This window comes from Passer domesticus, chromosome Z (genome assembly GCF_036417665.1).
Source record: "Passer domesticus isolate bPasDom1 chromosome Z, bPasDom1.hap1, whole genome shotgun sequence".
Lineage (NCBI taxonomy): Eukaryota > Metazoa > Chordata > Aves > Passeriformes > Passeridae > Passer > Passer domesticus.
The window spans coordinates 65,023,245-65,050,503 of record NC_087512.1 but is presented as its reverse complement, the minus strand read 5'-3'; the positions used below and the strand labels follow the sequence as shown (position 1 = coordinate 65,050,503).

At 37.2% G+C, this 27,259-nt stretch overlaps 1 protein-coding gene across 4 annotated transcripts in view; it reads right to left on the bottom strand.

Annotated features, from left to right (window-relative positions):
- Nucleotides 1–27,251, bottom strand: part of DMXL1 (Dmx like 1) — a 76,627-nt gene extending 49,376 nt beyond the window's left edge. For all 4 annotated transcript variants that reach the window (XM_064403898.1, XM_064403899.1, XM_064403900.1 and 1 more), the window contains exons 1-9: nucleotides 27,093–27,251; nucleotides 17,694–17,819; nucleotides 14,148–14,225; nucleotides 12,138–12,216; nucleotides 11,508–11,640; nucleotides 9,205–9,271; nucleotides 6,441–6,616; nucleotides 4,880–5,069; nucleotides 3,228–3,396 (exon numbers count right to left, since the gene is read on the bottom strand). In XM_064403898.1, coding sequence (XP_064259968.1) covers nucleotides 3,228–3,396; nucleotides 4,880–5,069; nucleotides 6,441–6,616; nucleotides 9,205–9,271; nucleotides 11,508–11,640; nucleotides 12,138–12,216; nucleotides 14,148–14,225; nucleotides 17,694–17,819; nucleotides 27,093–27,179 — 1,105 coding nt within the window. In that variant the 5' untranslated portion in view covers nucleotides 27,180–27,251. The remainder of the gene's footprint in view (nucleotides 1–3,227; nucleotides 3,397–4,879; nucleotides 5,070–6,440; nucleotides 6,617–9,204; nucleotides 9,272–11,507; nucleotides 11,641–12,137; nucleotides 12,217–14,147; nucleotides 14,226–17,693; nucleotides 17,820–27,092) is intronic.
- Nucleotides 27,252–27,259: the final 8 nt, after the last annotated feature.

Genomic DNA, 27,259 nt, shown 5'->3' with positions numbered 1-27,259 from the left:
GCTGCAGAGTAACATAATCTAAATTAATCAAGGCTAAAAAGCAAATAGGCGATTTACTGCAATGTCCTCAAATGCATGATACAGCAAGATGTTAAAATCTCAAACTGCATGTAATTCCCACCTGGACGTCTCCATGTATAGTCTCATCTCCTTCTGCTCCCTATTTATGCAGAATTGCTTGAATTCCACATCCTGGGAGACAAAATACTTTTCACCCAAAATCTGTTGTTTTTATCAAAATCAGCAATAGGTTTGAATAACTAATTGTCCAATCTAGCCAAAGAAAATTGTAATGGACAGCCCACAGGTAAAAGAAAGCAGCACCACAACAACTAGCAGTTTTGTTTGCGGGTAGGGGACGCAGCAGGGGAAGGGGGCAGAAGTAGCACAGTTCATTTAAGAAATACAGTCTACCTTCCTACACAGGTCAATGCCAGCCTCAAAAGTATCATTATACATCTGGAAAGTAACAGAATCTGAAGGAAAAAATTCTATTGATGCCCTTTGAAAGATGAAGCTACAGTAAACATGAATAAGGTGAACTAGAAAGATTACTTTTCAGATTAGACTATAAATCTACGTGTTTTTTGAGTATTTAACAAAGTCACTAAAGAAATCACTTTTTTCAAATATCCATCTAAAACTACCAGCTTCTAAATGATGTTCAGCTCTGAACATTATTCTTAGTGAATTTCTATCTGCTTCATAAATCACAATCTCTCTTTCCAGAAAACTTCTAATTCAGTAACTTTTTCTGTAATTGCCTAGAGACAATTTTGTCCTAGCAACCACTGCTTATTCCTTTCACAGAATTCCACCCAGGCCGGACTCTAGAAAAATTATAGTATAAAAGTAGGTTGCAAGGATTTTGGTTGTACACATGTTGTATTTATTATTATATATATTCTTATATATAAGTATATATGAAAGCATTATTCTTCAAAATGTGAAGTGAATGAAAGATAAAGCTGTTTTGACTTTAGTTTTTATCAGATATTTTAAAATGCTGTAGTAATGACAAATTTTAAAACAAGACATCACAAACCAATTTGCTTTTAATCAAATGAAAGGAAATACAATTAGGTTTTTGGATTAAATTTAATTGCAAAAGGGCAAACGAAAAGGCCTACTTAAAGAATGTGCTTAGACTGGGGTACTTAACGACTTGACTGTGAGGGAGAACACGTATTTCTTCAAATATTTCAAAATATTTGAAATGTGAAAGTTACTTCAGAGGTTCTACAATAAAGAACAACCTGTTAATCTCCAATCTACTGAGTTACAAGACCAAGAGATCCAAATTATATTAAAACAGATACTGATTGATATAGATAATATAAAAAGAATATAAGATTAGAAAAGCCAAAGGCAAGTTTTAAGTACCTAATTTTTCTCATCTTTTTCAAAATTGTTTTTATGCTCATTCTGTAAGTGTGCTGTTTGGCATATTTATACTGCAAAGTCTATCAAAAGCAAAGTTAAAGTGTGCATAGTTGTGCTGGTTTTGGCTGGGGTAGAGTTAACTTTCTTCATAGTGTCTGGTACTGGGCTGTGTTTTCGATTTGTGCTGAACACAGGGTTGATAATATAGATATATTTTTGTTGTTGCTGGGCAGGGCTTACACAGAACCAAGGCCTTTTCTGGTTTTTGTACTGCTGCACTGGACTTTGGGAGAACACACAGCCAGGACTGAAATGGACCAAAGGGATATTCCAGACCACATGACATCATGGTCAGCGCTTAAAGTGGCAGGAGGAAGGAAGAAGGGGGAAAGTTTGAAGGGATGGTGTTTGTTATCCCAAGAGACCATTAGGTGTGATAGGGCTCTGCTCTCCTAGAGATGGCTGAAGATCCCCCGGGCCCACAGGAAGCACTGAAGTTATTGCTTGTAACTGTTTGGTCACGTGTGCAGCTTTTATTTTCCCCAGGAGGTTTCTACCCTTCTGATTCTCTCCCCAGTCCTGCAGGGAGTGAGCAAGTGACTGCCTGGGGCTTGTATGATGGCTAACATGGTGAACAATAACGTTAGCTATTCTATATAAACATAAGAAATGCTTTAAAAGTAAGTAAAAAAAAAAAAAGGTCAAAGATTATGTGCTTCCTGCATGAAAAGATTAGGTAGCTCACTGTGCAATCTGAAGAGGTAAAAAGATAAGAGGAGATAAACAAATCTCCAAGAAGCTTTCAAGAAACTTTCCTGTGTGACACTGGATAATAACAAGCAATGACTGGGGACTTTTCCTGTGGAAATATGATAGCACTGATGGTACAGCACAAAACTGTAAGAAGTTTCCTTCTGATAGGCTGGATGTGATTCTAGTCCAATCTGTTAAAATATGAACCAATGAACTACCACTCAAAATGCTGAAGAACAATCAAGGAAAAAGTGTTTAGAGCTTTGCTTAGCACAGGCTTGTTAATGGAAATCACTTGTTCTTTCCAATCACACCAGACTGTATAGCTAGAAACATGAACTAATCATAAATGCCCTTAGATGAAAATTGGCCTTTCAAACAAGGTTAAGTAGGAACAGAAAAACAATACTATAAAACAGAGCTTAACTAGTTTAAGACAAGAATTACATATTATGTTTGTTCATTAAGTCTAGACACAGAAAACCACATCAGAACCTTCATGAAAGGCCATTCCATATTGCATTTCTAGTCAGTTTTTCAATGAGCAGACACACTTCACTTTCAGCATACACAAAGATAATAAAGCCAGAAGTACCAATAGCCACAGGGGAGTTTCCTCAACCCCTATCAACATGTTCCAGTGCAAGGCAATGTCAAAGTTTATGGAATACAGGATGAAGGCATGTTTTGTTTGGTTCAGAGACAGAAGTACATGAATGTGTGGTTACTTCAACACTTAAGTGTCAGGTGGTCACTTTAAGAAGCTTAGACATTTTTTATCACTGTGTTCCCAGTACCATACACAATTCACAGTAAATTTTAACTCCAGTTACAAATACTTAGCTTTCTCCATTTTAGACACTATCAATCTCACTTAAAAGATGAACAACTTAAGACAGGATTACTGCAGTGGAAATTTAATCAAATAATTTCATTATTGTAGAAAGTTCTTCCATGCAAAAATGAAACCAACATACCAGCAATTGTATGATCATACAAATACTTAACAAATACATTTGCTAAGTTTCCAGAGAGAACACAAACCTAACAGCAACTGCAGTTCACTTCATAGCAAGGATTACATTTCTTACCTGTGGCTGGATTGATACTGGCAGCAATATGGTAGTGGCAAAGGGCATTTGCATGAGGAGGAATGTTCCTGTGAGCTTCATGAGGATCTTGTTGATGCAGAGCATATCCAGTATGTGCTACAACAGCACCTGACCTCCTCCTTCCTCGTCGGAAGTGCTTCAGGTTTAACTGCACGAAGAATAAGGCATCATTTAAAATCCTTTCAAAAAAAAACAGCAGATTTAATCTGTAAGAGGTTTTCTAGGCACTAATGAATGATATTTTTCAGTTTAAAAGTGAATTTAAAGAATCAGTGGAGTTTCTTGCAAAGTTGTGTTGAGTCTGCAGTAGAGAGAAACCAGTGCCTTTGGATTTATTTATGAAGGCCCAAAAAATACCTTCATGTAGTAACTACTTCATACTTCAGTGCGCAGATGATCTTCATACACTTTTTATACTTACACAGAAAATACTCTTGTGTTTCATAAACACACATCATGCTTATTTACAATTCTGAACAAAGCAGCAATACTGAGTAGTCTCATTTCATGAAAAACTGGATCCACACTTTGTATCTAATTAGATCAGCACTTCAACACCCCACAAAAGACCCCAATGAGTTTTAAGGTCTTCCTCTTTTATACAAATTCTTATTTCCAAGGGAAAGAAAAATATTAAGTTTTTAAGACTGACTTACACAGTTCAATCCTTTTGTGCTGTAAGCACCCAAAGGTACACAGAGTTTCATAATTTGCATTAAAGATGGTGTTACACTCTTGGCATCCCTTTCACCTGCTGTGCTTTCCATCTTTACACAGCATGCTCATGTCCACCAGTGTTCTCTCAATTATCACATAATTGCTGTTCCTGATTTTTAATGTTGCCTCTTATTTTCCACAGGAACATGGAAATTTCTCCAGCTTCCTTTCTCCTCCTCTCTTTGACTATTTCATTTTTTCAGGTGTGCATTTCAGCCTGCCATATTTTTCAGGTATGCTGCACTATTTCTCAGGTACAGAATGCACTATGAGAATGCTAAGTACATCACACCAGTAAGATAAAAGCACAATGCCCACATATGCTCTACATACCTTTGAAGCAGTCCATTAATGCTACTTTCTTTCTGATTCACACTGGTTAGAAAACACTATCTGGTAAGAATCACTTTGCATTAATGCTTATGAGCAGTCTGCTCTGAGGACTACAGCAGAAAGACTATTCTTCTTCCCTCCATATTACTGTTTTTCCAGTTGCAGAAGTCAGAGAGAACATCCCACAACTTCAGAGGTAACAAGTGAGCCCCTACCATACGTCTTAAGGAAGCATCACCCCTGGGTTTCACATAACCGATATATAACGTGTGCTCCATACTGCTCCTAGCCCTTTGAACTAAATACTGCAAAGCACTCTTCTTCAGTCACCAGACAAAAATAGGCAGTTGTGACTTTGGAACAGTGTGTCTTCAATGTGAGAAGCTCATAGCAAAAGAGCTGTCAGCTTAGCCTGCCTAAGGAAGATTTCAAGGAAATTCACCCTTTCATAACATTTTATGCACATCTCTGGTATAAAGGATTTCAGCTTGTGATACATGTCTGAGTTACAAATTACAAATTTGTCCAAAATCACAAATTTTTATGTGTGTTTATTCTCACTGTTTAATTTAAATTCTTACCTCCAATGCACTCTGCACTTTTTCTTTACTTGAAGTATTTCTCTTGAAGTTATTTGTGAAGTTTGCTGTTTCACTCCAATTGCTGTATCCTCCACCATACAACAGACTGTCATTGGGTAACAAAGTCTCTGCCCAGAGACGACAAACATTATCCTTACAGCAAGTCAGGAGTACATTGCAGACAGCACCACTAATGAAAGAAAATTTAAGGAGTGAAGAAGCTGCTATTACACAGCATCAAAATAAACTGACATTTCCAAACAGTTTTCCACTACCAGTCTTTGGAATTGCACTAACTCACGGATACCAGCACAAGAAAAACTCATCAATACATTGTTAGGAAAATAAATTATATAGGAAAGGCCTTCCCCTCTGAGGTGATTTAAGTATCTGACTATAAATCACCTCAAACGTCATCACAAAATAGAAGACCAGCAAATTGTGGATTTTAATTTAAAGAAAAATTCATACGAAGATTAACAAAAGGCAAATTTTTATCTTTTAGAGTCATTCACATAAAAAGCGAATAATATTCTGGATACCTGATTGTAATTCCAAATCTTACTGGTACTTCAGATAATACCAGTATACTCAGATAAACTCAGATAATACCAGGGAAACAACAGACAATTTAAATGTATGAGTTTTCCTTAGTTATTATTTTTCCACGTATAACTTGTGTTAGATATATAGCCAAAAAATCCCACTACCCTAAACCAGATACCAGAAAAAACTACACAAATCATCAGGTTTCCAGGTCATATAAGTTCACTGTTTAGCTCTACATAAGGCTCGAAAGCTATGACCAGACTGTCCAGCAGCAAACTCCCTTAGGAATCATGGAGCAGGTGGATTTTCAAAAGTGACACACAGAATAAGAACTATAGATTTATGCAGAGTCTTAAAGGCTGGTATAACAAACAACATAAATTTGCTCAACACAAAGGAATGCAAATTTGTTTACTATTTGGAATAAAACGGCAAAGAGATGGTTGCAGGCCACAAAACCGCTAACACTACTTCAGGTTAAGATTGAAAGTACTGGTGACAAATAAGTACAGGTCATTTTGGAATCAGCTGAACACAAACCTAACACCAAATGATTACTTGAATTCAGTTTCCAGATACTATTTCTGACAGAGATCTAGCTTTGTAGTAGGCAGAGAAAGAAATAAAAAGAAAATATTTTTGAAAGAGGACTTCAAATCACAGAACTTTTGCTCTGATTCCATCAGGATAGAGCAAGCCGGCATTAAATGCATGAACGGTCACTTAGTGCAATCAAAAAAAATGCAAAGAGACATGACTTTTCAAGAGCTGATTCTGTATTTAGTTCAATGTCTAAGTCAGTCTCTGAGACTTCTATCTTTTCAATTCTTTCTCAGGTAAGAGGATACTTGTCATCCTCTTAAGAGCAGAGACAGTATAAAAGGTCTTACACACATACAACTGAAGTAAATGCACACATATAATTGTGTGACTGTTGACTGTAGAGAGAGGCAGACTGTACAGTTTAGGGTTTGTTTGGTCAATTTATAAGCTAGTTATTAGAACTACTGACCGTGGCATGAATTTACTGGTCTTTCTCCATGAAAATGCATTTACTGATCGAGGATGAGCCAAATAAACAAATGAAAAATCAAGCTCTTTTGCTTGGTTTTCTGGACCAGCACCAGGTGGTGATACGGCTGACCGCCAGCTCTCTGCGTTGTACCATACTTTCACAAGACAGTCATCCTGTGGGAAGACAAAAAAGGACAGTAAATAAGATTACCTTGTGTAAGAATATGATGCACTTCAAGTACTTTTGCGTACATCTCTTGAGGTTTCATTTTTCTTTAAAGTAAAATGCTTTTCTTATCAGAGAGGAACACAGGAGCAGAGCTTCCACCTAACTCCTACCATTACTAACTTGGATTTCATATAGGTCCTTCTGATTAGCTTCCAATTTTTAATCATAAAACTACAACTTGCTCTAGCCTGAGATGGTATTCAGACATTAATACAACTAATTCTACCTTGTCAGAAAACCACCCAAACCCCCTGTGTAAATTTAACTGCTAGGAAAACAAACAAAGGTCATAGATGATATCTCAAAAACTGAACTCAATACTGATCAGCCTGCTTTTTTTCAAATACACACATGAATTGATATCTTCAAGGACTAGATAAATTAATCTGATAATAGATTCACAAGCTGTTGATCAACTATTAAATGTGAATGGCACCAAAATATTGAAATAACCTAGGTATGCATAACATGACCCTACTTGGGGGGAGGATAGGTCGGTGCTGCTGACCAGCACTGTCCCTCATGAAAAGTTAAGTAAAGGAGTAAGACATAGAAACAAAGATGTGCTTTAAAAGTTCTCCAGGCAGGTAACTAACTTAAGCATTTATGGTAAAAAATATGTTATTAATTTTCCTACTTACTAATTTTCTTACTTATTCAGTAATTCGCTTAGAAGGAATTTATAATCTAAAATAACAGGATATAAGATATTGGAGTCAAAAAGTCTGCAATAATATTAACCTTACATAAGCTATTTGCAGATGAATTAATTTTTCCACCACTCCATCAAATTGTAACATTGGAAACCATTAAACCATTTACATTTGACTTGTAAAATAAACATTAACTCCTACCCATCAAAAGAAGGTGGAATACATATATTTATTGTTGACAATAACAAAACACTACCTTTTTACATAAAACATATACCCAAAGAATTTTATTTTTCTGAAAAATGGCTGGAATGGCCCTCCTTTCTATGACAGTTTAAGGCATTACAGAACATATAGCAAGAAATAAACATTCAAATAAGCACAAAAAGAATGCAGCATGAGAATTCATTGGTTTGTTTTTATACAGATAATCACTTAGCATGAAGAAAGCCAGTATTTCACTTTGTATACTGGAAGCTTGTTAATTGGAGTATAGTTTCACTAGAAAAGGAAAGTTAGGCAATTTTACAGATTTGTTACATCTCTATCTTTCTTTAAAGATAGCAAATGTCTTAAAAGTTAGTCTTTTAAGCATGATCAAGCATGCTGACCTGAAATGGCAAGCTTTAAAGGAAAAAAGCCACATACAACTAATAAAGATGTGCATTACTCATCTGCTCCCAATGCACATAACTGAATCACAAAAATATGCATGACAACTGCCTTTCAAAAGCAATATTTATTTGCAGGCTGAATCACCACCAATTCTTTATTTTTTAAGCATGTACTAAGGGACACTTTGACCCAAACAGCCAAGTTCCACATTACTACTAAATCAAACACTGTTCTAACCACTTATTATGTGAATACACTAATTTTTCACTCATGCATCCAAGACAGACTAGTGTGAATTGCAAAACTGTCTTTTATTCTTCAGTCTGAAACATGTTCTCTCAGGTTACTACTGCTCAGGATTCTGAGACACTTAAACCAGGTTTTCACTAATATCAGCAAGTGATATTAACCTTACGTACTATAGCATGCTGTTTTGTATCTAGTAACTCGGCAGCCTTTAGGTTCTTTAGTTAGTACCAGAAACTTCAGGCAGGAAAGAACTACTTCTCCCACTCATATTCCTTAGCAAGTAATATAAATTCTCATATGGGTTTGTCATATTTGTTCACTGCATCCTCTACATGATCTTGATTTTTTTTTTCTGTTTTGACTTGTAAGGACATTATTCTCCTACAAAACCTGAACAACAAGTTTTGTAGTATAAATAAAAAATTAGCTTGTTTCAGGAAAACAGAAGACTGACATTTTGCTTTAATTTTTTTGCTTATTTTGCCAAGGGGTTCTGCTTTTGCTGAAAAACTGCTCAATGTTGAGCACATGGAACAAACTAGTGAAATTGGCCACAAACACTGTCACGAACCTTGTGCACACGCCTATGGAGGGGAATGTGAACCTCTTCTATGGACACAAAAACATATGAAAGAGCTATTTTTGATTTTTTAGATTTTTTTTTTTGGTATTTTGATTATACTGCCTCACTACTAGGATAGCTAGCAGTGATCTCATCCACAGATTTCCACCATTCCTCAAAACTATTCTTTTCTTATGTTTTATAATTTGGCACAAATTAAAAATGAGTATTTTAGAATAGTAAGCACTGAATATTTGGTGTGTCACCTCCCTGCCTTGAACTACCCTTCTACCAAATTCATGTTTACCAAATTCTGAAGACACATAGACAGACTACAAAAAATTATCAAAAAGCTTTTTTTTTTCATTAACCTTTTATTTTTAAAGTGTTTTTGTTGGTTTGCTTTAATGCTTATCCGAATTAGTACAAAGCTGTAAGGATAAAAAATTCTTACCTTTCCAGCAGTAGCAAAAAACTCCCCATCTGGTGAGAATTTCATTAAACAAACTTGAGAAGCAGTTCTATAGAACAAAGACAAAAAGAGAAAGTAACTTTGACAGCTTTTATGGAATTCTGAACTTTTTTCTTCCTTGAATGAGTAAAAATTTTTTAATTCTTAAATACAAGTGTGTATTCTATCGTGTGAAAGTTTTAACAAAGCGCAAAAGACTAAGATGCAAACTCATGTATAACACAAGGCTGCAGTGATCCAGAAAACCAAAATCTTGTAGCTGAATATGCAATATTGAAAAATATCATACCAGAAAAGGAGTTGCTAACAGATTAAACTGCACTACTTCCAATTCACTATTATATGGGTCTCAAAATGGTCTCTGTTGTACCATATTATCTTCCAACTTCTCTGAAAGACAGCTTCACTTCTTGTATTTCCTACAATTACAACTCAAGAAAACAATGCAGTGTAAAAGGAATAATGTAGTTAATAAGTGGCTGAAAGTAGCTTTCACACGAATGGTCACACTGCTATAAAATGCTACACCAAAATATTCCAAACCTAATTATGTGGTTAACTTTTGGAGCATTTCACTTGAATTGGATGTCCTAAGAAATCTTTTACAGGGCTTGAAGCACTCAGTTATTGACTAAGCAACAAAGCCTATTAATAGCAACAAGAACATAGAAAAATTTAATTGCACAGAACAGATACAGTGTACATTTTCATCTTGAATTTAATACACATGGAACAAGTTGTTGAGGTGTAACTTTCAAAAGGGATCAAGGTCAATAAAACTAGGGTGCGTTTAGGTGCAGCAACAAGAGCAAGGCAATTACAAAAGCCCTGTATCAAAGAAGTCAACCCAGGTTTAAGCAAAATTCTCCTGCTGGGGCAAATATGAAAACATTTGGAAATGTTTCCTTCAGGCATTAAAACAGGATATTTGCAGGGGCAAAATAACATTCTTGCAGACTTTTCTACAAGAAAAACCTATTATAAATCTAATTGCAGTACAAATGCCAGGAGACATACAGGCATAAAAGTATACAAAAAAAGCAAGTTCTGTTGACCCGTTCCAGGACCTACTCCTTCAAAGAAGGCAACACTCTGCTCTATCTCCAACAAAGAGAGTTTAAAAGAGAAAAACAGGTGAAGAGCTGAGAAGACTTCTGTTAGTCTTCATATATGATACAAATGCAAAACCTGTTAATTGAAGGGACAGAAGAAAAGCACTCTCTATATGATTTTGACTACTGTTACCAGAACCCCAGATTCTAAAGCTACACTCAATGGCAGTCTGTCTACAGGCTGACATCTCTTATTAAGCTGAGAGATGAGCACACAAAAATGCTTCAAAAAATAGAGCAAGTCTTCAACTTCTTGTATTTAGAAAGTTCACCACACACGAAGGAAAGTTTTTCAATGGTCATTTGGATGACCTTGGGTTTTTAAACACTGATAAAAGTTCAAGTACAGAGAAAAAGGAATAACTGAAGGATCATAAACTGGATGTTTTTCTGGTACATCCAGAAAACTACCTATAGAACTACCTGCTAGAATTCTAAATGTTTCACAAAGAGTAACTTCAGGTGGGTCTTCACAGTCAGCCACTTCAGGAAACTTCTTTAGGAGATGGCCATATGGTACACTGCTCTTACCTGAACAATGTACCCACCCCATTGTACTAGTAAAAGTCTACCTATGGCAGAACGATTTAAATTGTCTTATAAACTTAAGCACTAAACTAAAATTCTTCTGAATGCACAATATACAAATGCAAATATCAAAATCAACATGAATACAAGAAGAGAATTCAGAGACACAATAAAGAGAATGTATCAACCTTGACTGTTCCAAATTCCCAGAATAAATCTAGAAAGAGTACAAGTGAAAGTAGGGGGTGGATGTGCAAGAAGTAAGAAGGAAACAACAATAAGAGTACACTGAACATAGAAGGAAGCTTTTTTTAATCAGTCCTACCAGCAATTACACAGCTTTCACCTTATTTCTTCTACAAGGAACAGTGCCTATTGGAGAGCTTCAATATTAGCCTTCCCTCAGTATTTTACTAGTGTTCTCTGTAACTGAAGAATTGCTCTAAAACCAATTGCAACTCATCTTATAAAAAGAAAGAATGTCACATAGTCAAGGGAAATATGATTAAAGTTTACCTCACATCAATAATATTTATCAAGTAACAGTATGCAATAGCATTTCACGTAACTACACTAAGTATTTAATCTCAAATGTATGAATCAGTAAAGAAAACTGAATTACTTGTCTTTAAATGGGTTCCTTACTTGCATTGCCAGATACATCTCCACTCTCCAAGTCCAACATGGGCTCTTTCAGTACTATCATTGTCAGCAGGATTTTCCAAAGGAACATTGGACCAAAGTTGAAGACAACTGGAACCAGTCAGAAGGCGAGTACCTGGAACAAATATTTATGGAAATCTAACAACAAACAAGTATCAAACTATAGATTTTTATAGAGAAAGAGAGAAAAAAAAAAAAGTACTGCAAAGCTGAAACTGCAGAAAAGAATCTGGCAAATGCACCTTTCCTAGACTTTTTTTTGTAGATTTGAGCATCTACAGTTCAAACTATGAAAATAATAAAATTTTAGTTATTCTTTAAAATAAATGCCTAGGTCTACTGCAGACATTACTCTTTCTCAAGAAATATTTACCATTTAAGCCACGTTTTCTTATCTGCTCAGATAAGAATAATCGAGCCATACAGATGCACTTAGTATGTTAGCTCTCCTGTAATAAGTGACAAAAGGTACATTTCACTCCACTTCAGTATTCTCTATCATACTAGGACAGAAAAAAACCCTTTTCCTTGTCCACAAGCAATGACGAAATATAAAATAAAAAAATAGGTGCAGTATCAAATAGAAAAGTGTTTCTCTTAATCTGTTCGTACCTGTGGGATCCCATGTTAGATTATGCACTATGGCTTCCAGTGAGATTTGAGCATTCTTCTGCCACTGGTAATGTAACATCTGAAATTTTAAGTATTTACAAACATTAGCATGAAAACTCTTCATTCTCCTCTGTCCTCTTTTTATAATATAAACTGTACATCTTCACTGCATTCTCCAGATTTTATGAAGGTGTTTAACATAAGTTACTGCTTATCTAATGAAAATTGATTCATTCTGATGTTAAAACAAAATAGCTTTTCATTAATATGGCCAAATTTATGAGATTTTTAACTTCTTATTTTGAAAGTTTAGCTTGAGAAAAATTAGTATATAAGATTATTACTGGAATTTTTTTAGGAGGAAGCAAGATTTAAAAGATATCAAAAATTAAACAAGTTAAAGGCATCTGGTGTTTGATATCTGTACCACTGCTGAATTAGGAGTTCAGAAAGGTCAATATAACACGTGATACTCCCCTCCACTCTTTTTTTTTCAAATATACAACAGAACAGTCAAGTACTTTTCTCTTTTGCATCACTACTTCACTCTCTAAAACAAGTTGAGGATTAAGTTTACAAAATATTTATCTTGTCTGTTTCTGTTATAGAACAAAAAGGTTTTATGTTTTGATCTACAGAAGAAACTAAAAACATTTGTCAAAATTCATACTGCCAAAAGACAACAAGAAGCAGCTGCAGATAAGGACCTACACAGAGTATTTGCAAAGCTGGTTTTTTGGGGCTTTTTTAGACCCTGAACATTTCAGTAAATGGAACACAGAGACAATCTTACAATAACATCAAATAATATGCTGGAAACCATTGCATAAAAGTCAACTGAAAAAATGAAGTAACAGAATATTTCTTCAACTAAAAACATTTGAAAACATTGTGGGTGGTGAGTGCTTCCTCTACTGCTTACAGTTACTACTCCAACTCAAGTTTCAAACTAAGTGTACTCTTTACCAGTATAGAATATTATTCAGGATGGAAACACCTGGAAAATGGAGTGGATGGACCAAAACCAGGAGCATTATATCCAAAGTGTTCACAAGAGTGTGATATCTCACACCTTACTGTAATTTTATTCCACTGTTTTCCAGTGTCGTAAATTATTACATAGGTGTTCATTTCCAGCTATTTAATTAATACATAATTTACCACAAGTTTACACATACACCCCAGAATCTTATGACTGAGTTGGTTAGTACAAAGAGGAGAAACCACTTGATGATCATATAAACAGTTCGTTAATACAAATGTTGACAAAACCCCTGAAGAGGGAGAAAGAAGCTCCTTGAGCAATTGCTGCCAAAGTTCTTATATCAACAAACTGACTTTAATTAGAATCTAATGCTTCTAATTATAGCCATATGCCTCCTCATGTAAGAAGCATGGCTAAGTAACTTGCCCTAAATCATATTTATTATTCAGAAATTAAGATTCTGGATCTTAATCACTAAACCACTGTCACCAAAAGTAAGCCCCAAAAGAGCAATTTTTCTTATTCATCACTGTAATGTTGAAGTATAATCATTTAGTCAGATACTCTAAAAAAGTCGCAGATTTCTGAAACTATTACAATTTGGCCAAGGGCGTGTAATTTCATAACCAAAAGTTAAAGTAAGAACTGTAAAACAAAACAAAACATAAAGGGTATACAGGATGGTTCAAAATGGAATTCCTGTTTTAAGGAATGGCTACACTCAAGGCAGAATGGGGCTGTGCATATCTTTCTGGGTTCTGGTGTATTTTGGTTATGAACTGCAGGGTTATATAAGCAAGTAACATGAAGCCTTATAGTAAAGCCTATCTTCCTTAAAACTATTTCAAATTACAGGCCTCTGTCCTTATCCCACCCTTTTCCCTTCCCAAGCACTACCTTTATATCTCAACTTTATTCTAGCCTTAAAAGAAGACATCAAAAAAGCTTCATCTTTAAAGCAAACTTTAAAGTAAAATCTGTCAAGCTTTGTAACTACTCAAATTAAGGACTGATGAAATACTTACATTATGATGACTGCTGTTCTGCTTCAAGATGCTAACTGGCTCAAAGATACAAATCACCTTTCCATAAGAAGCTGCAATCTAAATTAATACACATTTATATGTATATAAACACACAGAAACAAGTTAAAGAAACAAAACCAAGATGCAAATGGTTGATTTTACTTTTAATCCTGCTTGTAGATAAATTTGAAGCTCACATCCGTACTTCCCTTTGAACAGAGAAAATTACATTTACCAAAAATCACTAAGCTAGTGTTGTCAATAATAAAAATACAATCCTCCATTTACTCATTAATCATGGTAAACTACTGAGAGTATAGCTGAATGATTTTTTAAAATCAGATTATCAGCAATATTCTTCCCATATTAAACTACATAAACACTCAAAACAATCTGCAGATTTCATATTCTCAGATATGGAACCAGTACACAATTAGAGCACTTTTGTGAACTTCCCTAGCATTAGAACAGGCTATCTTTTAAAAAGTTATTTCAAAAGGCCCAAACTATGCAAAGAAAAGACCCAATGCAGAAAACTGCAAATAAAACTACTACCAAAGGTTAACATTAAACAGTCCAAAAAAAGTTGCAATACGATCAGTTTTAAGTCATCGTTTGAAAGTCTTATTCTTCACAGATTATCACCCACCTCAAACTTGCATTAGGACAAAATTAATACTATTCAATCTGAAGGCATCTTGCTAAGAAGAAACAAAATAAGTCAAATGTATGTTAAGACCTCAGGCAGAGAGTGTGAGAGAACTGTCAAATGACAATGTGGCCAAAAAGTATTTTGAATTACAGATTTACAAAAATTAAGGAGTCTGCATAGGTCATGAACAATAGACATCCTGGAGAACATCTACAGATAGATTAAGCTACAATAATCAATATTCTAGTTCTGTAAAATTCTGACTTAATGTAATCATAGTTTTCCTTTAAAAATAACAAAGTTAGATTCACTTTATAAAATATATTTTGATTCCAGTATCAACCACTAAAGTTTGAAAGGAAACCAAACTATCATACCTGAGATCTATACAAACATAGAGATTCATACAGATCCTAAAATCCACACATCCACAGCTTTAAGAGAAACCCTCTACATTAGAAGAACAGATAGTTAAATAAATTTCCATCCTGCTAACATCAGCCTGACCCAAAAATGCCAAGAATAATTTTGTCATATTTGCAAGGAAAAAGTTTCTTCAGGCATTTTGCAGACTAATACATGCCCTCTCTAATTCTCTTTAAATACCTCACTTACTGTTGTATTCTCTAATAATTCCATTCCATACCCAACAGCAAAAATTTATATTAACTCATATTGATTGGATTTTTTCCTTTGTTCCTGTTCTTCAAATGTAGACATTTTTCCCTATTTTATTGTTCAGTGTGTTTAAAAGATAATATTAGCATTCCTAAATGCTCAACTTGTAGTGTCCAGAGCAACTGCCGCTCCCAAAACTTCCCACTAGTTTCCACAGCCACTCACCCCGCATCTTCACTGAGCTGCATTCCGCCAAAAAGAGTAACGGTGGGGTTGAGAGCACCTCCACCAAGTTCCCTTGACAACACCAAGCTGTGTGGGGCAGGCAACAGGCTGGAGGGGAGGGATGCCAGCCAGAGGGACCTTGGCAGGCAGAGAGGTGTGACCATGTGAACATCTACTTCAAAAAGTCCAAGGGCAAAGTCCTGCACCTGGGTCTGTCTGAAAAAATACCACCAGAACAGACTAGGGAAATGAACAGATTGAGAGCAACCCTGTGGACATAGATTTGGGGGTACTGGTGGACAAAAAAAACTATATGTGAGCTGGCAGCATGTGTCTGTATCCCAGAAAGCCAATCATGTCCTGGACTGCTCCAAAAAAAGGATGGCCAGTAGGGTGAGGGGGACGATTTCCCTACCCTACTGAGACATCACCTGCAGTACCACATCCAGTGTCCCCAGAACCAGGCAGACATGGACATGTTGGGTCCAAAGAAGGGACAGAAAAATGGTCAGAGAGCTGGAGTACGTCTCCTATGAAGACACACTGAGAGCATTAGAACTGTACATTTTGACAAACCAAAGTGGAATTTGTGTGTCAGTACTGATGAAGAATGTCTAAGGAGAAATTCCACCCTTTTAAGAATGACCTGAAAATGCACTGATCAATCTGGTCAATAAGCAAATTCCTAGCCATCCACTGCTTAGTACTTCAGCATTTAGAAACACATCCAGTTTCCTCACAGCAAACAATACCAACTTGCAGACTCAAAATGACCTCACAGGTCTACTTAAGAAATGAAAAAACTCTGAAGCTCAGTAAGCCTTACAGTGTGATATATTCAGGTGTGTTCATTTACAATTCAAGGACAATTTTTCATTTAAATGCATACAAAATTGGTATAATGCAATCCATATGACCTTACAAATTTAGAGAAATAATGCTAGTGAACTCAAAAAAAAACCCTTCTAGTTAACAGCAGACAGTGGAGAAACCCAGATAGACTATGGCTATGAGGTGCCAGAGATACAGAGAACATATCTCATTTTTGTGTTCCTTCGCTAGCACTGCAAGAGTTTATCACTCAAATGTTAAAAACCAGGAACAGGGTGTGGCTGGGGTTTCATTAGCACAGTGCTCACATGTAAACACACAAACTGGTTTCCATCAGAGGTCTTGTCTCAAGATGGACATAAGATGAACATGGAATATAACCCATCTTGTCTCAAGATGGACATGGAGTATAAACAAAGCTCCCATCAGTTCATAAGGCTGGTAGTAATGAGCAGAAAGCTGACATTATCTACTCACATGGACAAGCTTAAAGAAGCAACAGAGATAGAAAACCCCTCTTACATTAACAAATAGTTATCCAGAGTTCCCACTGAATTGGTCAACAGTTTAATCCTTGTGACACCCCAAAGGGGTATTATGGAACTGTGACATCCCAGTGAACAGTTACCTGGTTATTTATTTTTCACCCTGACAGGAAAATTTAAAAAAAAAAGCTCTCTTAGAAGGAATTAAACCCCACTGTTGTCTTGAAACACAGCATTCTGACACAGACCTACTTACAAAAAAAACCCAAAAGCTAAGAATTCAAGAAAGCAAACCCCATCCAAGAGAGGTTTTATGAATTGCTTGAAACATATGTAATTTTTCTGGATAATCTGAAAGCGATTTTTGTGGAAGCACTCATCTCCTGCCAGCCACTAACATGTCAAAGTATGTCAATGACATGCCCAGTAGTGCAAATCCACAGTGAATAAATTACTTTTGCCTCCAATTTAGTAATCTCTTAGTCAAATTCTTGCCCTGAATGTAGCCCCAAATCCACAGCCTTCTGTGCAGTCCTACCTATCTTCTAGAACCATCTATCATATCTATGGTTACTATTTACATTTACTGTGCTGCTTACAGTTAAAGACAGAAAGCAATCAGTCATTTTACTATTCATTGTAGTATTTTTGCCCTAACTTGCAAGTGTACACATTCCTAAGAAGGTGCTTAACATGACATTGCTGGAACATTATTAGAAACACTGCTCTACATACCTTCCCCTGTTGCATTGAACAGTCCACACATCCCACTTGAACGTTTCCATGTTTCGCTCCAGGGATTATCTGTAATCTTTCAAAGTCAGTCCCCAGTACCACAATATCACATCCTGATGCATATGCCTACAGTATATTAAAAAAAATAATTATAAACATGCAAAGAAAACAAAAAAAACACTCCAAAATAATGTAAAGCTTTATCTACTTACAGTGTATCAGTGAAGTATGAAACAGCATAGTCCATGTATCCTATCCATGTAAACACACTATACAGTCAGAAGAGGTCTTTGCAGAGAAAATACAGATGTCTGCAACTTAAAACTACGCAACAGAAGTGGCAAATTGCTTTTTCTCCAGGCTTACTAGTGCATCATAAGACTTGCATAATAAGCAAACTGGTTTGTGATAGAAAAACCAAAAAAATGTGGAGATACAAAAACATCTAAAAGGAAAGTAAAAGCACAAAAAGCAAAGTTTGTGCAAAGTAGGAAAAGGTAATATATTTCTTAGATTGGAGACAAGAGAATTCAGAAGCTTTTATTTTAGTTTTTTAATTTCTGTAAAGATGGAATAGAATTGAAGAACTATAATTTTAGTAAAACACTTAGTAAGGACTTTGTACAGGCAAAAATCAGAAGGGTAACAACTTGAAGCTTAGTTATACAGAAGTAAACCTGTCCTCTCAGACTTGCTGAGTCTCCTGTTATTTGCAATTCTATTCTCTCAAGTTTATATTTCCACTGAGTATGTTGATATACTAACACATTCACAGAGCCAATCCACTGAGTCTTGCAATGCTTGTGTCAAAATTTTTTCCTATCTTCTTGGACGTTTTATGAGATACTGAGCACAGATAGAGGAAAAGATTAAACACTGGAGAAAATTGTGGAAACAACTGTGAGGAAAACCATCCAATTAGCATAACAAAGCATCCTTTCATTCAAGGATGAAATTCTTAGAATAAGGAATGCACTCATTAAAAAGTTAGTCAGAATGATAGCAACAAAATTAAGAGCATAAACAAGTGTTCTGTTAGCAAGAGAACGATAAAAGGATAAAAAATATACCATTTTAATTGACTAAAAGTTTCAAGAGCAGAATAGCATCACCAAAACTGAAGATGGAAGATTTCCATACACTGACAGAAATGATCATGCCTTACAACCAACTCCTCTACTAATTTCTAATATGGTAAATAAAAACTGTGGACTTGAAAACAAAAACAGAATAATTGAAAGATAGATATATAAATTTGAAATCTGATGAACATGTTTTCAAGTGTTTTACATGCAAGAGTACTTTTACCAAGACTGGCCTAGACTGCCATACCATCACACACCTTAAAATAATGAAAACTATTTAGATTTTGGTCCAAAGACATTCTTCCCCACAAAGGATTAAGTGACACTTCAAAGAAGAGTTTTAACAAGAAGACTGTGCTCACCACTCCCAGCCAATATTCAGTTATCACACTGCAACCAGCAGAACACCAGGCACCACCTCATAATTGAAAATGCTGTCTGTAATTCTGCAGACTAAATATAACCATATACTTATTTATGATCACTTATAACTAATAGGTTTTTGAGCCCCTTCCTGTCCAGTTCCCCCTTCAGCTTCAACACATTCAAGCAGAGTAATTCCTCTTGTCAAAAGAGCAGCATTTATTACTAATCAGCACACTCACCTACAGGTTCCAAAGCAATCTAAGCAAAAAGTCATTCAAAAGAGGAGACCGAGTAGTAATTTTTGTTCAAATGCTAAAGTAATTTTTTTGATGTTGTGATGGCATGAACTTCAGACCTGTTCACCACAGAATGCTTTTTTCTTCAGTTAAAAATGATCTCACCTAGTGACTTCCTGGTTAAGTCCACAGTTCACCAGAAAAAGATTATTCAGAAATATCATATAGACAATTTTTCATAAAGCCATTCCTTAGAATTTAGCATTCTGTAGAGGCAGTTTTAAGGAAAACAAAAACAAACCAAAGGAAGTGTTTCCACGTAAATACATTAATACATTTATAATAAAGATGCGTCTAGATTTCTATGTTAAGATTGAAGTGTCAAAGGCTGTATGAAACCTACCTGCTGTGTGCATATGACCCCCCAGGATTCATCAGCACTTCAAAGACTTAGTATACTTCTCCCATCTGGTTTTCTCCATTTCTAGCTTCACAGACAAGCCTGAAACCATCTTGTGCCACCACCACAATCATAGGATAGAAAACAAAGAATGGCTTGGATTGGAAGGGACCTTGAAGATCATCTGGTTCAAACTCTATTGCAATGGGCAGGAACATATTTCATTAGACCAGATTGCTCAGAACCCCAGCCTTGAACACTTCCAGGGATGAGGCACCCACAGCTTCTCTGGACAACTATTCTAGTGCCTCATTAACCTTACAGTAAGGAATTTCTTTCCGTCATCTAATCTAAACCTACTCTCAGTCTGGAGCCATTTCCCCTTGTCCTGTCACTACATGCTCTCTCTCAATCTTTCTTGTAGGCTCCCTTCAGGAACAGGAAGACCACGATAAGATAATCCTTACTCCTCTTTTCCAGAGTGAATTTCTCTCAGCTCCATCCTTCTAATTATATTAATGGCCCTCCTGCAGACTTGCTCCTTGCCTTTCCTGTGCTGGCACCCCAGAGCTGGATGCAGGACTCCAGGTGGGGTCTCACCAGAGCAGAGCAGAGGGACAGAATCCCATCCTTTGCCTTGCTTTGGATGCAGCCCAGGACACGTTTGGCTATCTGGGCTGTGAGTGCCCATGGCTGGGTCATGTCCAGCCTATCACCCACCAGCACCCCCAAGTCCTTCTCACAGGGCCGCTCTCGATCCCTTCATTCCCAGCTTGGACTGATAACAGGGATTGCCCCAACCTAGGTGCAGCACCTTGCACTTGGCCTGGTAACCTCACATAAAATGCCATACTTCCATCATAGTGCGTAACACATACCATTATCCATAAAATAACTATTTCAATGAGATCACAACTCCATTGGTTTTAAGACCTCAGTAGAGTTGACATTTTGCACTGAAAGAACTCTATTAGTAACTATCAAACATTACACATTGGAGACTTGAGGAAACACATATTCATCAACACATCAGGAAATAAGATTTAAAACAGTTATTATAGAATATCCTGAGCTGGAAGGGACCCACAAAGATCATCAGCATCCAACTCCTGGCCCTACACAAGAATCAAACCACATGCCCAAGTGCAATGTCAAAACACTTCTTAAATTTTCTCAGGCCAGTGCTGTGTGACCACTTCCCTAAGGAGCTTGTTCCAGTTGCCTCTGAGAGAGCAACCTTTTCCTAACAGCCAGCCTATACCTGCCCTGACACAACTTCAGGCCATTCCCTAGAGTCCTGTCACCAGTGAGAAGGTATCAGTCCTGCCTGTACACTTTCTCTATGAGCAAGACGCATGTTGTCACGAGGTCTCCCCTCAGTCTCCTCTTAGCCAGGCTGTCACTGCTGATACGCCTTTCCTTCCAGACCCTTCACTGTCCCCCTTTGGATGCTCTCTCACAGCTTTATATCCTTCTAACGTTCTGCTGCTCAAAAGTCAGAACCCAGGCTAGCTCCTGCTAACCCAGGCTATGATGGACAACAGTAGCTTAAAGTATTAAAGCACCCTAGACTTGCTGTTTCCTGTTTCCTTATGTTCTGGTATTTCTCCACACTACCTGAAAAGACTGACACTTGGGGGGAAAAAAAGGAACCACTTCAGACATCAATCTGTTCAGACAGATTAGATCATACCTTATCACACTGGCTTCCCAATGCCCAATAAGCTGCAGAGCCACTATCTCCTAAGCCTGTAGAACTTAACTGTTCCCAAAGAGATAAAAAGGGGAAAAAAAGGCCTTTTCAAAGAGCTTCCAAATATAGAGCCAAGCCGAAGGATGATGACTTGGAGGTTATTTTTGATGTTTAGTTACTGCTCACCTGCAGAAGAACCACAGTTTCAAAGACAAAAGGCAAGGGATGCAGAGGGTAGAGAAGTTTTATATTGCAATGGAAAAAGTGTCTGAAGAAGAAGGTGACCAAGTTTTCTGGCAACTGTCTCCCTTTTCTACTATTCTCACTATTCCTCACACTGAACAGACACCTTAGGAGGGAAGCATGTGTACTCCTCCTAAGGTGTCCTTCCTTTGGTTCTTCATTGTCCCCCCTGCAACTCACCCACTAGACTGATTCTGTGCAGAGATGCCAGATCCTCTTACACACTCACTGGAACCCAGACTTAGGTTCCTAAGCAGCAGTACCTTACCAAGATGTTTCTCTAAACAAAACACATAAAATTAACTGCCAGACTAATTTTACATTTAAGATTTTTTTATTCACTGCAGAGGTATTTTAGTATAGTATAATAGAAGACTGTACTCAGGAGTAAGAAATATCTTCCATACCCTTCAGATACAACAAGAATGAATTCTGTCTACCAGTCACTTTATCTAACTTTTGTTGTGAGACTTGTCCATGGTATTTCACGTGCCACTCATCTTCATTTTAACAGGAGTTAGTAAGAGTGCATCTTTGTGGTAAATGGTAAACAAGAAAAAAGGCAATTCCAATCTTCTCTTAAGCAAAGTGCAAGTGAATCCAAAATAAGAATTTATTGTATGTATACATATACACACATACATATTTTCATATACATATATCTATTATGTATCATATATCCAATATTCCATTGTGGGAAGGGGGGGAAGGGAGGGGAAAGGCACAAAATGCTGTCACACTGTTGAATGAAGAAAGAATTCCTAAAAATATATTAATTTTTTTAAATAATATTAAAACCCTAAGACAAGTTTTTGAAGCAAGCAGAGCCTCTATGTCTGATATTGGCAGGCCATAAAAGCCTTTCACCTTAAGAACGCCCTAGAACATTTACAAGAAAGCTGTCTTTGCACAATAAGACAAGCAGATAATGTGATATTATCACGTACTTGGAATGTTTATTAAACAATGCTTTGTTCTTCTGTTACAGAAATAAACAAGACAGAACTAGTTCAAGCTGCAGGACGATGGATCTTACTTGCTGCTGACACAGCAAACAAGCCTGAAAGTAGGAAGTTAAAGATGTTCCAGACCTGTGAAAATAAATGTGATTTTGTATTGCAGAAGTGGGTTTTCACAAAAATTCTGCCCATTTTTTTAATCCAATGTTGGCTCTTAATTCTAAATTAATACTTCTTTGAAAAAGACTAACAAATTTTGACTAGAACAGTACTTTAAAAGCACAGGAAATAGTATAGACAATTATATGAACTATTCTGATTTCTTTTTAAAGTGAAAGTCTGACATAAAGAACTCACAATCTGAGATTGCTGTTGGGAAATTTCTCTCAACAGAAGGAAAGCAAACAACTGGGGGCTCAACCTCTCATGTAGCACAGCACCTTCAACACATTTATTCCCCTTACAATCAACCTTCTTGACATATTTCTTCTATGTACTGACATACAAAGTTTTTGCTGTAGTTTCTGCTACAGCTAAGTAAGGGCTGACATATTAGCTTGGACAACTTGTAGAAATTTTATTTAACCTACCTCTCTTACATGAAGGGCAGCTATTATCCGTGGCTAAATGCAGCAGACCATGCAGCAGACACATGCATATTTATAAAGATACATATACATAAACAAATTCAAGCATATATGGGATGAACATATATGCTTGAAGGACAACACGAAACTCAGTAAAAGTCAAGATAAAAACAAATCTATGAAGCAGATGATACTGCAATAATTGCTGTATTTTTATGTCCTGTGCATAGAATGGTCAAAATCAAAAGAGTCACCAGGAGCCACATAGTATCTTGCTGAATTATTTTATTCTATTTTACTATGGTGTCCCTCTATCCCCACTTTTGCATCAGAACTTACACTAGCCTAAGTAATCCACTTAAACATTTATTTAAAATAATTAAATTCTTTTATTAGGATGCTAAATTAAATTTTAAGCTATTATATTTCATCATGCTTCGGAAAAAAGAATTCAACTTTTTTATTTACCAGAAGTACTTGAACTATTATACTATAACTGTATTATAGTATATATAAGTACCCAATTGATTGGCCATGCCCTTTGAATCATGTTTCACTGCACTTCAAATCATGAAACTGCACTTTTCATTGATGTGTAAAGAAATTTTTTTAATTAATTCAGTTAATACACAATTAATTTCTGAAGTCCAGAGTAGCTTTACTCAAGTATTATTTTTAAAGAAAAGGACCTCTTAAAAAAGTTCCCTACTAAATCCCTTCCCTTTAGTAAATACCAACCAAGAAGCAGGTGAGGTGTAAACAGTGTAATTTCTTGACTTACTCTTACAATATCTCAATTTTCTGAAATACAGATATCCAGTGAGTTCTAAGTGCAAACATTAAGTATTTTCTAGACAGGTAAGTAACAATATCACTGAGTCATAGAAATTCATTTTATTTACCAAAAAACTTTGCACAATGGGAAGCCTTTTTCTATTGCAACCCAGTAGCTTTAGAAAACTCAGTGTGGTCCTGACCAAGCTATGGAACCCCGTCCCTACCCCAATTTTCCAAGTGCCTTTCAACTTCAGATATTTAGTTCCTGGTTCTATCAATTGTACAAAGCAAGTCTCAAGTCCAGAATTATTTTAATCACACACACAAATGAAATTTGTCAAGGAAATATTTTGGTTCCATTGAAATAATCTGTGTAATAAACGAATAATTGCTCTTTTGTGATTTTCAGTAACAGTCTTGGAACTTGCACTTGTAGCATTGCTATTGCTCACACAGACTTCCCCCCTCCAAAATCTTTTTGCTACTTTTTAATGACTAGAAAAAATTTACAGAATCAGAACTGAATAAGCAAAAACATTGTATCAGTGCTGATTACCCGCTTAACTTAATAACTTAACTACAGCTTCAGTAATAACCAGTTCAGAGGAATCCCATGTGATAAACTCCAGGAGCTTTTTAAACTTTTACTCAAATATTTCAGACCTGACATTAACAAAAGAAAGGATGGTTTCCACTGTGGACAAGTACATGGAAAATAAAATAATTCAGTATCTGGAGAAGGACATAAAGAATAAACAGGTAACTTCTGACAGCTGAGGGCCAGGTTCTTATTGATTTAGTGTGCCATACATTACTATCACCTGCCCTCAGCAGAGAAACAACAGGCATGCTTCTTATGGTATCTTGATACTTATGAGCCTTTTTCAACACATAAATAAAAGATGGGCTAAAAACTTTACCAGTGTTCTCTCCAAGAAAGCTCATGCTCCCACTCTACACTTCACATCCTAAAAAAAAGTCAGAACAACAAACCTGCCCCCAATAGAAATCCGAAATACCTCTTGAAATATAACAGCACTTACTCAAAAAGGTGCATATGATTTGCTGGATACACGAAGTTTTATACTAATTTTCCTTCTAAATTTTCAGCTTTTAAGAGAAGAATCTTGATACTTTTAGCTTAGAACTGTAATATTTTAAAATACTTCACTTTGAATATTCAGTGCTGTCTATGAGAAAATATCCTGAAGCATACTGTATCTGAAAAAAAAAAAAATTACAGACCAAGTTCTCCTGTTGGACAAGGACAACTTGTCCCTCCTGTACTGTACATAACCTTGAAATATCAACTCCTATATTCTCAGCCACAATAACTGAAGCATAGAAGTCTGACATGTTTGGTTTTTTTTTTTCCCTTTCCAAAATACAATTCAAGAGTATTTATACTAATTAATGCTTATATCATAATTTCAGACAGGGAAAAACTATGTTCAATTTTTTTCCATTGGATTTTCTAAAGCTTAAGTCCATCATCCTTTTCAAAAAAAGCAGAAATTAGCTTCAGCACCTTTAACTTCTTAATCCTTCTGAGCAATCTCATTAACTTAACACAGCATTGCAGAACCAGTAACAACAACAAAAACAGCCCTGAAGCAGTCAAGGATATTTTGTTTGGCCATTTTAAATATGAGGGAAAAAATCCGCTAACAACCTTTCAGAGAAAAGGATAATGTTTTTACATTTATGTCCAGGAAACATTGTTACAATATGCATCGATGAAAACAAAAGAGAGACCACAGTAATGAGTATCAGAAATTACACTTCCCAATCATTCCATTCTCCTCAAGAAGAGATTCCTATCATTTTTATCCACTGGGAACCTCCAAAACTTTAAGTAGGTTCGGCTGTAACAGGCTGAAGTGAGTCTAGTGACATGAATGACTCAAATTGTTTTCCTCAAAAAAGAATGATACCAAAATGGCAAACTTAGGGCAAGATATTTTGAAAGCTTAGTAGCATTTCTCTGTAAAGCAGACCTCCTTGTCTCTTACTGAATAGCTTCCCACCACAGGTGGGTCTTTGACATTTCTGGATATGTAAAATTAGAGAGTCTGGCACAATTTGGTATCTGAAGTCTCAACTGCTGTAGTTTAAGATCTCTTCCAACATGAACTTATTTATAGGAAGCAAGGACATGGCCGGACAACGCTGCAGAGACTCCGCAGAGCCAGCCTAACCCTGGGGAAGCACCTCTGCTCCCCTGCCCCAGGCGAAGCTGCAAGCAGCTAGATGAATTTAACTGCATACACCAGACGGGACAGCAAACAACAAGATTTCATTCCTGCATTTCCGCCTATCAATCCCTTATCAAACTGGAGAGCACACCAGGCTGAAGCTGGGGGCAGCCATAAAAGGTAAGGCTAAAAATATCCCAGCATGGTGCCCTGAGAAACTTTGCTGCATCTGATTTCATTCCCCTTCAGCCCTAGGCGGAGGGAGGGTGGGAAGAAGAACACAACAGAAATCTGTTTACAAAACAAAAGGAAGGAAAATGCACGCTAATAAAGACTTTGGCCTTTACAACGTACTGAAGTGTTTCCTCTCCACTCTAAAGAGACAGGGGCTTCAAACAGGCTTTGAAAACCTCAGCACCACTAGGGCTGGGTATACCAAGTCTTCCTCAGCTATGCGCAGGAGAGGATTTCAGCCACCTTCCTGTCTGCAAGGCAGCGCTGAAACTCCCTTCCACAGCGAGCCGCACGTCCCGGCTGCCGTTTATGTAATCTTTTATCACCGCCACCACATCTCCGCGGCCCCGGACCGCCTCTGCCCGCATGTGCCCGCCGTCCCGCCGGCTCCGCTCCGCCGGGGCCCCCGCCGGCAATCGGAGCCGCCGCTCCGGACAAGTTTTGCTCGTCCCCGGCCCCGCCGGGCCGCAGACCCGCGGGCTCCTCGGGCGGCGCCGCCGCCGCCGGACGGCGCCACCGGGGCCAGCCCCGCGCCCGGGGCCGCCCGCGGCCGCCGCGCCTGACGCAGCCGCTTTCGGCGCCGGGCCCTGCGGAGGCGACGCGGCCGCGGCGAGGGACGCTCACCGTGAAGGGCTGGTCGTGCAGGCTGCCCACGGAGAAGCAGCTGTCCCCGGGGTTCACGGCGCCCGTCAGCACCTGGTGCAGGTTCATGATGGAGGGCGCGGCCGCTCGGCCACCGCCGCTCGTCCCCCCGCGCCCGGCGGCGGCGGAGGCGGTGCTTCCCGGGGGCG